The sequence below is a fragment of the Psittacula echo genome, assembly GCF_963264785.1.
Source record: "Psittacula echo genome assembly, chromosome: 4".
Lineage (NCBI taxonomy): Eukaryota > Metazoa > Chordata > Aves > Psittaciformes > Psittacidae > Psittacula > Psittacula echo.
The window spans coordinates 18,782,585-18,797,396 of record NC_137738.1 but is presented as its reverse complement, the minus strand read 5'-3'; the positions used below and the strand labels follow the sequence as shown (position 1 = coordinate 18,797,396).

The 14,812-nt window shown below is 38.9% G+C and overlaps 1 protein-coding gene across 1 annotated transcript in view; it reads right to left on the bottom strand.

The window, feature by feature from the left end:
• KIF6 (kinesin family member 6) overlaps positions 1 to 14,812 on the bottom strand; it is a gene marked incomplete at both ends in the record, with an annotated part of 157,951 nt that overhangs the window by 11,801 nt on the left and 131,338 nt on the right. Inside the window, 2 exons of the mRNA XM_080615857.1 lie at positions 3,176 to 3,311; positions 4,295 to 4,379. Of these exons, the coding sequence (XP_080471983.1) occupies positions 3,176 to 3,311; positions 4,295 to 4,379 (221 nt within the window). The remainder of the gene's footprint in view (positions 1 to 3,175; positions 3,312 to 4,294; positions 4,380 to 14,812) is intronic.

The window sequence follows — 14,812 nt, the reverse complement described above, 5'->3', positions numbered from 1 at the left end:
ACAACAACCCTCAAAGCCTACCCTGGGGGAATCCTCCCTGCTGATGACAAATTGGCCCCTACAGAAAAAAAAAAAAAAAAAACAAAAAAAAACCCCAAGTACCCTTATAGCCTTTTGAACACGTTATATGAGTACTGTGGCAGGCTGGGGACTTGAAACCCCATATACAACTCATTTGATAGTCTCTTTGTTATCCACATGTACTAGAAGTTGGCAAATATATATCCATGTATATCCATGTTTCTGTTAGACCTTGGAGACTTTTTAAGGATATTGCTGATCACTTCTTCTCATGTAGGCTGGCCACCTGCATCGGAATGAGTGTGCATTTTGGTCAGTGTAAAAGCCCAAGGCTCATGCGATGTGGGGAGGCAGAGCCTCTGCAGGGCTGCCCGCTAAAGTTGAGCCTGCCACCTCACACTGCGATGACGCTGCTTGGAGCTGATTTTTGATTGTCTTCACAGGGTCCTTACGCCACGTTCCATATGAGGGACTGTGTAGTGGGAGTAATGATTGTCTGGGCTTTGGGTTTTGAATATTGTAGTTGTATGGAGTGTGCTTGTGAGATCCCATATACATACATATGCGTGTGTGTGTGTGTGTGTGTGTGTTGAGGACAGACAGTGTTCTGTGTATTTTTTGTTGTTGGGTTTGTGTAAAAGTTTTAATGGGTAACAGATTAACATTTTGGACAAGAAAGGGTTAATGCAAAAGTGTGGTTGCTGGCAGGTATTTATGGCTGCTGCTAAGCAGGCAGGCAGCTGTAGCTTCACATTCCTTTCCCATCAGAATGTCTTTGAATCACTTTAACCCAGCTCCTTCTCAGGAGCTGAGAGGGGGTATGTTTGTATCCTCCTACCTATAGATCCATGGTGGCTACCTGCAAAGTTTGTTAACCCTTACCATAAGCTGCACAGACAAGTGGAGAAACCTGATACCTCAGTTATAGGAGCTGACAGTAAATACCCCGAGCAGAATAAAATAGAGGAAGAGAAAAATAAATGATTGCAGGACATCACTTGGGGGTAACTGAAAAGTAACAACTTGAATATGTGTGCTTGTAACGTAGCTATTATTAGAGGCTGTGATTTTGTGTATAAAACCACCTGTATTTACTAGCCAGTTACTAACGAGAAACTATACCTTGTACTGTGTGGATTTGTTACTTGTAAGAGATGTTAGAGCATGCAAATTTGCAGCAGCTACTAGAAAATGCTAAGACAAAAACTAGAAAGATTGTAATACAATGGTAGTGTAGAGGGTGAAGGGAAAAAAAAAAAAAAAAAAAAAAAAAGCTGTCTTCACCATGCTGCACAAGAAGCTGCACCAGTAGACCTGGACGAGAGCCTGAACATCTGGACTCTTATCAACCATAAACCTTGAAAGAAGTGAAAGGGACAAGTTGGAAAGAACCGGAGAAAGAACATCGGGTGGAACCGAAGAGAGAACAGCAAGATAATTTCTGACGACTGTATACTTAAGACATGATAAAGAATGTGTAGTCAAGGGGAAGTGAAAGTTTCGATATAATGAGTAGTGATGGCAAAGAACTATGTTTAGAAATAATTGGTCAAGCAAAAGTGCGTGGACAGTAATGTGATTAGCTGAGAAAGTACATGATCAATAAGATTGTTTCATGACCAAAGGAACTAACCACTACTAACCGCTAGGCAGAATACTATAAAAGCCTGTAAGCTCACTCAATAATGGATTTTGTTTGTAGCCAGAAACGGAGTCAGTGCCTTAGTTGCCACAGGATCGGGCCTGGCAGGGGGTGCCGTCCTGTATAAAGTCCCATATAATTGCCCATGTACAGTAGGTATCTTAGGCATGTTTATCCCTAATAGCACTATGGTAATATACAAAAGAGGATTGTGTTCTTGAAGGTCAAAGCATGTTTTTTATTTGAGCTGTGATGACAAAGTAAATTTTTGGAACCTGGGTGAAATAATAGCTGCCTCATTTTTAGCTCCCAAAGTAGCTAGAGCTCAAGCTTTAGCAACATTAAATAAACTAGGCTGTTGGCTTGCAAGACAGACAAATGCTACTTCACTTGTTATAAGCGGACTTTTAACTGATGCCGATAGTATTCGTCATGCCACCTTACAGAATAGAGCAGCAATTGATTTTTTGTTGTTGGCACAAGGACATGGTTGCACAGAGTTTGAAGGGATGTGCTGTATGAATTTGTCAGGTCATTCGGAGTCAATTTATAAAAGTATACAACAATTGAGAGAAGGGGTCAAGCGACTAATAAGAGATGATGGTTTGGATTGGTTGACAAAACTCTTTAAAGGATGAGGAATTTCTGGATGGCTTAAAGATTTGCTTATGCAAGGTGTAACGATATTATGTGCAATAGTCTTATTCGTATTAATAGCAAGTTGTATGCTGCGATGTGTGATATCAATGCTTAAGAAAAGTGTAGCGTCCATCTAACTTGCTCAAAAAGAAAAAGGGGGAATTGTGGAGACATGGTTAGCAAGCAAAGGTCATGTTCCCATGTCTGAGCTTAATTAAGCACAGATTCTGTGAAAGTGAGAAAAAACACCAGTTGTGTACAGTTGCCAGCAGTGGAAAAACCCTGGAAGTTAACCAATAGAGATAGAAGACCAGCTGGCCTACCTTGTAGCTAAAAATTGTCTGTGAACTAGGAGCAGAGACCTTGAGGGGAGGATGTGTATATGAGCAGGGGAAAATCACTGAAATGCACCTGGAATGTACCCAATGCTGTGTATATCAATCAATCACTACGGGAAGCTGTGTGTACGTGGCAGTTTGACACTATATATACCCATTATTGGAGCACAATAAACGGATCACTTTTATCAATCATATTCATTGTGCATGTGTTCCCTCCATGCGCGATGACACTCTGTTTGTTTTATGTTCCTTCAGAGTTTTTGGCATTTGGGGGCCATTCTTGTGTTTCAATCAAGTTGTCTGGGGGAATGTCAAAACAGAAAATAGACCAGAAAGCAAGGGGTTTCTTTGTTTGTGCTAGCTTCATACAAGCATAATTCACATTAGTTTTGTCTGATTTACATTGTCACAAGCACAGGTGAATCATACCCTTAATACTTCTTTCTATCTAGTAAATTAACTACATCTTTAAGAAATTATTGAAGGTGCTACATTTACATGAAAATGGAAGAAATATGAAGTGATTTCATACCTGTAGATTTCTTGCCTCTTCAGACCACCAGACTTCAAAGTCTTTTTGCAGCTTCATCTTTGCTTTTCCCATGAGAAGCTGTAGGTGCTCAATCTCTACTTTCAGCCCTTTCAAGTGATTGAACATTGTTCTATAGCTAATATGAGAAGATGAAAGTGTATTACAGGTCTTCCAACACATATCTGAACAAAGCTTTAGCCTACCTACAACAGTTGCAGATTTAAACTACATAATATAATCAGAGATGCAGGGGACACAGAGAGAGTGGAGATAGGAAGAGACATCTCATATTTTATTAGAACTTCACTGGACAATAAGTATAAGAAAGGTATGTCACAAAGCATATATATTCATAAGATAAATTAGTGAAATTGAAATGGGATCAATAGTGATTAACAATTAAAATACAGATCAAATATATCAATTATTTATTTTGTTTTCTCATCATGTTACCATTAATAAATAACTGGTTGCCAAAGCCTGGATTCAGATAGGAGCTGAGCCTGATTCCCCTTTCAGATGGAAGCTTCATTAAAGAGGTTTCTTGCCTACCATATAGCTGCAGATTTACCAGTAGTATGAAACAGCCAGAAGCTTCCTTGCAGATTGTACATAACATGAACACTTGCAAATTACTTAGAACTGATATCCTTGCATCTATTTTATTTTATCCTTCTGGCTAAAATGACATTAGAGCAAGGATTTGTTAAGCAATATATATTCTGCTTATTATTTACACTTACTCAGTCCTGCATAGACTAAAGGTTTTCCTTAGGTCAAGAAGGGCAGGACGTTTCTGAATCCACCAAAAAGGTTTACAATGAATTTGCATTTAAACAAGTTTCTAACACTAATCCTCAGGGAGGACATGAAGCTATTTTTATTTATTTTTAGCCAATAGCCCAAGTATGAATTTTCCCTACTCATGTACTTTGGCATCTTGCAGAGAACCAACAGCATATAAACAAATTTAAAAACTACTAGTGAGCCACAAACTGACATTTTTAAATGTCAGAGGAAACCCTGAGGGTACCTGTGTGTGCAGAACTGTAATTGGAACATACTCTCAGTATAATTTATCTTCCATAGGATGGCAGAAGTTTGAGGCAGAAGTAATACCTTTGCTTTTCTTCTTCAATTTGCATTCGAAGTTTCTCTTCTACTGGATCAAGCATATTTAGCTCTTCTGAAGGACTTGAAACAGCTATAAGAGAAATGATCAGATGTAACCAATGATCATATGATGTGAAAAGAAGTGACTTTAATTAGAATAAAAACTATTTTTTAAAAGGTACACAGTGAAATGGGGAGTCATTAACTGTTTCTCTGCTCTGGAAATCTTTCTTCAAATTCCTTATTCAGGTTTTAGTTATAAAAACCATTCAATTATCAGTGATTTGAGTTGCTTTTATTTTTTCTTTTTTTTCTTTCTAGTAAGGACTGGAATATTCGTTTTAGTTTTAAATAAAAGTGAGTTTCCCAATCCATTTTAAAAGTTCATCTTAGGCGTAAAACCTTCCCAAATGCATTCAACCTGACAGTTTTGGCTACAAAGACAAGACCAGAACAGCGAAGTTGCTGTGAAAAGAACACACAACAGTATCTGTGCTGAAGCCTGGAAATAGAGTAGCAGAAAGAAGAGTAAAAGACAAATCCTGAAGGAGAAATTAACTTTGCAAGCAAGAAATTCAGGCAATTAGCATAAATAAGGAAAATATCCTGGAACTACGTGTGAAATATTTCAAGGTAAAGGAGGACTGATGAAATACCTTAAGACTAGCCTAAGTTAAGAAAGCAGTTTAGTATTTTCCTGTCCTGTATATAGAGGTAGTTAGCATGCAATACACAATGTGCTTACTCTGAGAGATGGCCAAACAGTCTTTCCATCATGGATTATATGTTCAGTGGTGAAAGGAAATGTAAAGTTACCTACTAGTATTACAACAGTTTCTGTTTCTAGGATGAATGAGAATAGTTTAAGGTTCCCAAGAAAACATGTTTAAGCTTTTTAACTGAAGAAAAATGAAGGAAAGAAAAGATTTGCTGTACAATACATGCAAGTTTCCACCCTGATTATTATTTCTGCCAAGAAATAAATTCTATGTCAACCTGTCATAAGGCCTGAGGAGTGCACCCTCTCTTAAAGGAAAGGAATTCTGTCTGGAACAAGAGGGCAGTAATGACCCTTCTCCGTTTGTCAGTGAGTCAGCTGAAACCATAAATCTTTTGTTGTAGCACCTTGTAGCTTAATATAGATGAAGCTGAAAAGCATTTTATTTCATTTAGAGTACTCAGGTTAAGCATGTTAATACAGGCGGCCAATGCACAATTCTCGTGTTTTCATCCAAAGCCAGCCAGACTTGGCTTGAGCTGTCTTCAGCAGTGGTTAAGGGGACACTTCTGAGCACACAGAAGTTCATTTGACCTATTTGCGCAATCTGTTAGCGTGTCTGGGTTCAAAGGCTAGCAGTTCTAGCTCCTTATAATGAGGGGAAATAATGCAAAGTTGAAGACAGTAACATCTTAAAATGTTAATGCTGTTTCTGAGGTGAGGATTTCCCTACATGGAAACATCATCAAATTCTTCAAGTCATTAGAGAGCGATGCAAGGCCATAATATTGCAGCTTCCTTCCTTGATCTATTTGGACACCTAGCAATGGAAAAATATTTTTGCACTAGCTCTGAAAGGACAGCCAAACTTAGGCAGAATTTTGTCACTTAGATATAAAAACACAAAGAAAAATGTTTTTCTGCTAGTGATTACACACTGTACAAGGGATTATTTGGTTGTAAGTTACTTTCAGAGATAACAATAAACCATTTTATATGAGGCAGGTACCTCTATCACACAAAGGCCCCAGCATCCTCAACCCTAAATACAGCTATGTACATTATCTCTAGCAATATGCGGGTGGTAAAGCAAGAAACACAACTGTGGGCAAAGTGAGCAGCAAAGTTTTGTATGGAACGGAAAGATGTGAGTACACCACAAGCTGATGAGGCCCCAACAGCAAAACCAGCATCGGACATTTCATCAAGTAAATGGCTAAAACTTAAACTATCACTATGTTCCAGTCACAGAAGCAGAAGAGGTCTGATCAAAGTGTCAGGTGTAGTCTACTGGTAAGTAAAGTCCAGGACATGCCTACTTGGGTACTGCTTTGGAAGTTCTCTGGTGGCTTTTCCTATGCTGTTGCAGCCTCCATTTCAGCTTTTTGTCATGCCTGCTCATGCAACAGCACGCTTGTGAACTGAATTGCATGCTGCTCTGAAGATCAAACTTTTTTGAATCTGCCTACTGTAACATATGGCTCTTTCCTGATGTTCTGAGCAAGAGATTTATGGTCTGATGGAGTGCATTTAAAAGCATTTGTTTGCTGCTGCTTCTGCCTTCTCCACTTTTCCTGCTACTTCTTTACTCCTCTCTCCCTTTTACACTTCCTGAGCCCCTGCAGTGGCCTCTTTTTGCCCTGGATTCTTGCTGCTGCTACCTCACACGCCTCTCCCCTCAGCAGCCCAGATAATTTCAGCTACAGCTGAAGCTAGGAAGCTAAGGCAGAGGTTATTGGCTCATTGTATCTCATTTTAGCACTTTTCAATACACAGGCTCAGTTACTTTAAAATGACATGACAGGGATAGAGTAAATAGATGGTAAAACATACAAAGCATAATATTTACCCCAAAATTAAAGATAGATACCCAAGAAAGTATACTTCCTTTTTGCTACAGGTTTTTATTCCTCCAAAAGAGTTTCTTTTTTTGTTGTATATATCTGCTTCCCCATGCAGAAACAGAAAATATTTATTTAAACATCAAATCATTTTATCTTTGTATTAACTGCATATATATGTAAATTATGAAAAATTGAAAATTCACAAGACAAATTTATACCCATACACATTTGAAAATTTGCAATGCATTAAAAAGTGCAAAGGTGCTACTGCTGAAATATTAACTATCAGATATAATTTCTGCAACTGTATGAAAGAACACCAAGTGATATCTGTTCTGTTCACTCAGGGCTGATTTTTAATTCATCGATTGAGAGCGTGTTATATGAAATTTGATTGTTCAGTGTAGATGTATGCTTTTAGTGCATCAGCTGAGATGAAATGGCTGAATGGCTATTCAGCTGATGGGCAATATCACATTCACTTTTAGTACCCCAATGACTTATTCTGAGAAACAAATGCAATTGATGCAAGTTGAACCTGGATAATGCAGACTCAGGTTTCAGGTGTGCAGAGGAGGTATGACATGCATGTTTAGTAAAACACTGCCTCTGTGTATACTAGGGGTTTCTGTTGGCATATCTATATATATCAAATATATATCTATATATCTATATATATCAAATCTATACAACAAAGTTAATTTAGCAGAAGTCAGCAATGTACTCGTAAGGAATATTAGTTCCTTTACATTAGTGGAACTGCACATACAGCTGAATGGCAAACTATGTTGTGAAATCTTTTGCTGAGTACTAAGTCACACGATGCAAAGAAGGGACTTCGACAATGCTACATTGGATCATGAAATAGATAGCAACTTTTATATTTATCTTCACTCTAACTGGTTTTGTTTCTTCTTCAGATACAACCAATTTGGTGAGGTGAGGCACAGGATACAATTGATACCATCTGCCTGTTTAGAGAGGAAGGTGAGATCTGCATGAGTTGACAGTTCATATCATAAAGGTTCATGGTTTTCTTTTTCATAAAGAAGACTGTAAGAGGCATTCTAAGATATAATGATATTATCCTAATGAAAGGGCCAATTTTGGAGCACAGGAACTAGTAAATTTTATAACGCATTCTATGTCACCAAATCGCACAGTACCAGAAAGAAACAATAGCACCTGTTAATGGGATCACTATTTCAGAGTGATATGGCAAGATGGATGAAAAATACTACTTCTAGCATGAGATATCAAGTGTTATCACTCTAGTTTACTGCAGGCTGGCAAAAACTTTAAATTCTGTGGCAGATTCTTGTCTGCAGTCAGAAAACTTTGCGAGAAACCCTCTCTGACCCTGAACTTTATACTCTCTGGGGTGCTCATATATTTTTTGACCTGAGTGTATCCTAGAAGTCAAATTCCTAGGGATTTATTGTGTTGTGCCTCAAATAACATTGTGCCCTGCCCTCCAGCTGTACTTTTGCAGTGAAAGATTTTAATTTTTTCACTGGATAGGCCTGTGTTTATCTGCTTAAATTTATAGTCACTTGAAGTAACCAAATATAGAATTGAGTTCAGTAGCCAGCTAATATTTTTACTGTTTTATTTATCAGTTTTGCAGCTTTTGGCAAACTTGGGCTTTAGTGCTTTCAAATTGGAATATATGCTGCCATTCGGGTTTTTTAAAAAGATCTATCTGTCCATCATTATTCAGGATCAGCTTACAAGTCATTTTGTCCTTCTTTCTCATTCCTCCTCTGGGCTATGTCAACATATGTTTGTCACCAGGCACCATTTATGTACTTTACACAGAAACAAAGAGGGGTCTGCACAGTGAAATTCAGTAGAAAATGAAAATGCCTGAAAGAGTTTACATTGTGGGTTTTAGAGCAATTTACCCCTAATCCCAATGTAACAGATTTTTAAAAATTTCAGACAATTGGTCATGAGCATACATTGAAAGAAACTATCCTATTTTCAGCACTTTACAAGTTAGTGCATGTGTGGGTGATTGAGGGCATGTGTATTTTGTTGATTTTAATTTTTATTTTAATCACTGGATTTAATAAAAGGGTCGATCAGTGTACTGTACTAGAATGAAGTGCAGCAGGGGGGCCAGGAGACCTCCTTGGATGGATAAGGAGATGCTGAGGAAACTTTGAAGGAAAAAAGAGGCTCATAAAAGGTGGAAGCAGGGACAGGTGGCCTGGGAAGAATACAGGGATGTTGTCCAGGAAGCTAGGGACCAGGTGAGGAAAGCTAAGGCCCAGTTAGAATTAAACTTGCCTAGGGATGTGAAAGATGACACGAAGGGATTCTATAGGTACATTGCAAATAGAAGACAGACTAGGGACAAGGTGGGCCCTCTCCGGAAGCTATGGGGAGAACTGGCTACCCTGGATTTAGAGAAAGCTGAGGTTCTTAATGACTTCTTTGCCTCGGTCTTCACTGGCAAATGCTCTGACCGAACCACCCAAGTCTTGGAAGGTGGACGCAGGGACTGTGAGAATGAAGACCCTAGGCCCACTGTAGGAGAGGATCTGGTTCGAGACCATCTTAAAAACCTAAATGTACACAAGTCCATGGGACCTGATGAAATCCATCTGCGGGTCCTGAAGGAGCTGGCAAATGAAGTTGCTAAGCCACTGGCCATCGTATTTGAAAAATCATGGCAGTCAGGTGAAGTTCCCAATGACTGGAAGAAGGGAAATATAACCCCCATTTTCAAGAAGGGGAAAATGGATGACCCGGGGAATTACAGACCAGTCAGTCTCACCTCTGTGCCTGCCAACATCTTGGAGCAGATTCTCCTGGAAGACATGCTAAGGCACATGAAATACAAGGAGGTGGTTGGTGACAGCCAGCATGGCTTCACTAAGGGGAAATCCTGCCTGACCAATTTGGTGGCCTTCTATGATGGGGCTATGAAACTGATGGACAGGGGTAGAGCAGTTGACGTCATCTACCTGGACTTGTGCAAAGTGTTCGACACTGTCCCACACAACATCCTTGTCTCTAAATTGGAGAGACATCAATTTGATGGGTGGACCACTCGGTGGATAAGGAACTGGCTGGATGGCTGCACGCAAAGAGTTGTGGTCAATGGCTTGATGTCCAGCTGGAGACCAGCAATGAGTGGTGCCCTTCAGGGATCTGTGTTGGGACCAGTTTTGTTCAACATCTTTGTCGGTGACATGGACAGTGGGATTGAGTGCGCCCTCAGCAAGTTTGTCGATGACAACAAACTGTGTGGTTCAGTTGATACGCCGGAGGGAAGGGATGCCATCCAGAGGGACCTCGACACGCTTGTGAGGTGGGCTGGTGCCAACCTTATAAATTTTAACCATGCCAAGTGCAAGGTCCTACACCTGGGTCAGAGCAATCCCAGGCACGGCTACAGGTTGGTCAGAGAAGAGATTCAGAGCAGCCCTGTGGAGAAGGACTTGGGGGTGTTGGTCAATGAGAAAATGAACATGAGCCGGCTTCAGTGTGCACTCACAGCCCAGAAAGCCAACCGTATCCTGGGCTGCATCAAAAGGAGCATGACCAGCAGGTTGAAGGTGATCCTGCCCCTCTACTCTTCTCTCGTGAGACCTCACTTGGAGTATTGTGTGCAGTTCTGGTGTCCTCAACATAAAAAGGACATGGAACTGTTGGAACAAGTCCAGAGGAGGGCCACGAGGATGATCAGGGGACTGGAGCACCTCCTGTATGAAGACAGGCTGAGAAAGTTGGGGCTGTTCAGCCTGGAGAAGAGAAGGCTGCGTGGAGACCTCATAGCAGCCTTCCAGTATCTGAAGGGGGCCTACAAGGATGCTGGGGAGGGACTCTTCATCAGGGACTGTAGTGACAGGATTAAATGGGTTAAAACTTAAAGAAGGGAAGTTTAGATTGGATCTAAGGAAGAAATTCTTTACTGTGAGGGTGGTGAGGCACAGGAATGGGTTGCCCAGGGAGGTTGTGAATGCTCCATCCTTGGCAGTGTTCAAGGCCAGGTTGGACAGAGCCTTGGGTGACATGGTTTAGTGTGAGGTGTCCCTGCCCATGGCAGGGGGTTTGGAACTAGATGATCTTAAGGTCCTTTCCAACCCTAGCTATTCTATGATTCTATGATTCTATGAAATTTACAGGCTTAATAATGACTCAAGCTAAGTGACTTCCAATGGACTCCTGGAAAGTAGAGCTATTTTTTCCAGCCTATATATGCTGGTTTAGCTAAATACAGACTCACTCTTCAATTCCCTCTAAATTTCTTCTTTCAAACTAGTCATCTATATATTTACTTCTGAAAATACATGGCATACAAAACAGAAGGTGTTGCCTTCTCATCAGCTGTCCTCAAGCCATGAAAGTTTCTGAAAGCATTGTGGCTAAAAGTTTTGGGTTTCCAAATATACAAGTACAATATACTGAGGGGGAAGAAAGAAAAAAAAGAAACAGCTTCAAGTTTAATATGTTCCGAACATGCCAGTTGATCTAGTGGAATGGTTAACATAGCTGGGTTTTACTTAGGAAACCCCTACTAACTCAGATTCTTGCTTACACTTGATAAATATATTTTACCATTTGATTACATGAGATTATTGTTGCATCATTTATCTTGTTCTTAATATCAGATAAAATCATACCTGGCAAAGGTACATGAAAACTGAATCAGACTAGGTTGTCCAGACATGCCATAAAAAACTCCATGGACAGAGATCCTGCAAATATCTCTGATGACCTCTTTCAACATCTAACTATCCTCATAGCATCTTTTTCTGTTATCTTAATTTCAGTAGACAAAACTATAAAGTTGAGAACTTCATCTCCAGATTCTGTCTTGCTTACTTGTTCATCACCAGAAGGAATATTTAAATAATAATGCAATTCACACTGAACTTTCCAATATTTCAGAAGAAATACTTAAATACTTGTTGCAAGAAAGTTTACAGAGACTGCAAGCTGTTCCAACTGTGAAATGCTGAAGTCAATGTCAATAAAACTGGGAACTGGATAGCTTGTTACAAGTTCTTGACTCCTAACAAAAATATCATTTGATACAAAGATGTCTTTGCTCCTTTTTATCTCTGATAAGCTGAAATTGAGTGGGTCACATGGGAAGCTGAATAAGAGCACACAAGTAATCTCAGAATATTCTACGACAGTCCAGGAGAACATATTTGCAGAGATTTCCAATAAAGATGCTGTATGCTCTTTCTGGAAGATACAATGAAAAGAAAAACTCATGGCCATGTCTAGAATTTAGCATTGTGCCTAGTAAAACCTTCTAAAAAGAGTAACAGAAAAAACACAGCAATCAATGAAACTACAAAACACCCTAGAAAAACTGAGGAAAACTTGTGGAAAGGTCTGTGTGGGTTTAAGACCTGAAGGGACAGGTGTAAAAAGTTTCTTATTATTAGAACATACTCTTACAATTTTAAAATTAATTCTTAATACTGGGGAAAACCCAAACCAGGTTTCTATGAAGAAACCTTAAGAAAGGGAATCATCACTGATTCTCTAGCTGCTGATTTGAATTCGTGGTTCTTTTTCCAGATTGTGATCATCTTTACAGATGAACTTGGTACATACAAAAATGTAAAAGCTGTTTAAGTGCTCAGAGTTTTAGCCATATACTGTGCTGACTTGGAGGGCAAAATAGCATCTACAACCAAAAGAGTAACTTCACAGTTACCACAGGCTGAAGTCTATGCTTTTTTTTTTCTCCAAGACAAATCTCAAATAACTACAATGACTTAAATAAACTGAAGTAACAAGAAGGTATAAAGTTCCTCTAACCTACTTAAAATACCCTATGTAACTACTTATACATTTTTTCAAAATTAATTGTCCATCAGTATTTCAACCATTTGCTTAAAAACTGATTTGGTATTTCTAAAAGCGGTTCATATGTTACAATAATTGCACAAAGCAAATTCAAAAGTATCTTTATCTTTGTCAGAGTGAAACTCTTATATAAAAAAAGGCAAAGAAGCACTGGTGTCTGAATTTGCAACCAGTTTTGCTATTGATATCTTTGTCTTAGCAATACTGAAAAATCATCATCCCTTTTAACATACACAATCTTACCAGCTTTCTGCCCGTCTCAAAATTATGAAAGTAAACTTTGATGCAAAATATTTCTGGCTTTTTTTTGTTTTTGTTTTTTTTTTTTTTTGTTTTTGTTTGTTTGTTTGTTTTTTGTTTTGTTTGTTTGTTTGTTTGTTTTTCCTTTGAAATAGAAAGACTCAAGAAATAAAACATATTATGGCAAAGAGTGGCCTTGATACCGCTAGAGGTCACCCTAGGAATAAAATCAGTGCTTTGCATGCACAAAACCACTGCTGTTGCTTGACATTTCATGCACAAATGTATAGAGGAACATAACACACAGAAACACTGGGTATATCAAAATGATGAATTTCTAAGAGAAACCTTTCCCTTATTCTGAGCTCATTGCAGACTGACTACACTGATTTTTTTTTTTTTTTTTTTTTTTTTTTAATGTGGCTAGATGTAACATATTTTACAGGCTGGAAATACATGAACCCACCATAGAGTAAGCATCTCTGGATGCCTAGCAGCATTGGTGACATGTTGCTTTATCTCTTGCAAAAAATGTAAAAATCTTACAATTCTGGACTTCAAATAGATTATTTCTCTAAAGTGTTTTATTTAGCCCATGCATGAGATACAATTTCTCAGCACCAGGAATAATGGTCTTAAAACAGGCCATCTATTATTCTTCATGGATTGTGTTGAGTTTATGTGGGAAAACACAGACTGCCACTTTCCTCAGTTTCTGTTATTTTGTGGTTGAAAACACTTGTGTTTCTTCAATTCATGGTGTTGGTAGAGATCAAGACCCTCCTGCTTCACATGAACAAAGTTAAATGTCATCTTAGTGACAAGATGTAAAGCAGTGAAAGAAACTGAGCTCATTTTATTTAAATATGGAATTATTCAAATAAGAGATTGACTCTGATGGAAAGCAGCAGTATGGAAGTTCTATGTGTTTTCCATTCACAGAGGCCACAGCAGATGAGTACACAACAATTATTAATTATTAGCCTATTTAGTATTATATATGGTTGTAAGATGCTGCTATGGTTGCAGATGGAACTATCATACACTTCCTAAACATACCTAATATCCATGTCAGATATAAACAATGGTGGCCCAGCTTTTCTAGTGACATGAAAAGGCTCAAGGCCAGGTTGGCTGGGGCTTTAGGCAACCAGGTCTAGTGGAAGGTGCTCCTCTCCATGGCAGTGGGGTTGAACTAGACGATCTTTAAAGTTCCCTTCCAACCCAAAACATTCTGTGGCTCTATGATATCTCACTGTGGCCAAGTGGGAGCAGCAATTCCCAATTCTACGCCTTCAAATGTGCAGAAATATATCAGACAACATATTTTGGATCCCAGCAAGTATAGGACATATGGTAGTGGCAGTTTCTTGGAGCACCGCAAACTAGTGCATTGGAGGAATAGTTTCTTTGAAATTTTCCTAACACTGGCTGGATTATTCCTGCAGTAGTGCCCTAATGCATTATACAGTACTGTCTGCCCCTGCCTTATTCTGCTACTGAGCACACTGTTCTTTCACGTCTAGGAAAGGTAAGGAAGCAGAATGAAAGACACTAGAAAGAAACACACAGCAAGGCAAGAACAATGGCATAAACTGATACAAAAGTCTTTAAAAGAGATATATAGCTTTGAAAATGCAGGAAAAGATGATGTAGACAAAGCTATAGAGGGAACAAAGACAAGGAGAAAGCTCCCTGTTTTTGCTTATAACAAATATGTTTTAGAAATCCAAATACAAAAATAACAGATGCCAAATCCTTGCTCTCAGGCATTTGTCACATAATGCTGGTATGCATTTTCAGGGCTTCAAATATATTTGTTATTTCTGACTCACCTAGTCATTTTATTTTTTATAAAAAATAGGATTTTTCAAAGGAATTTTG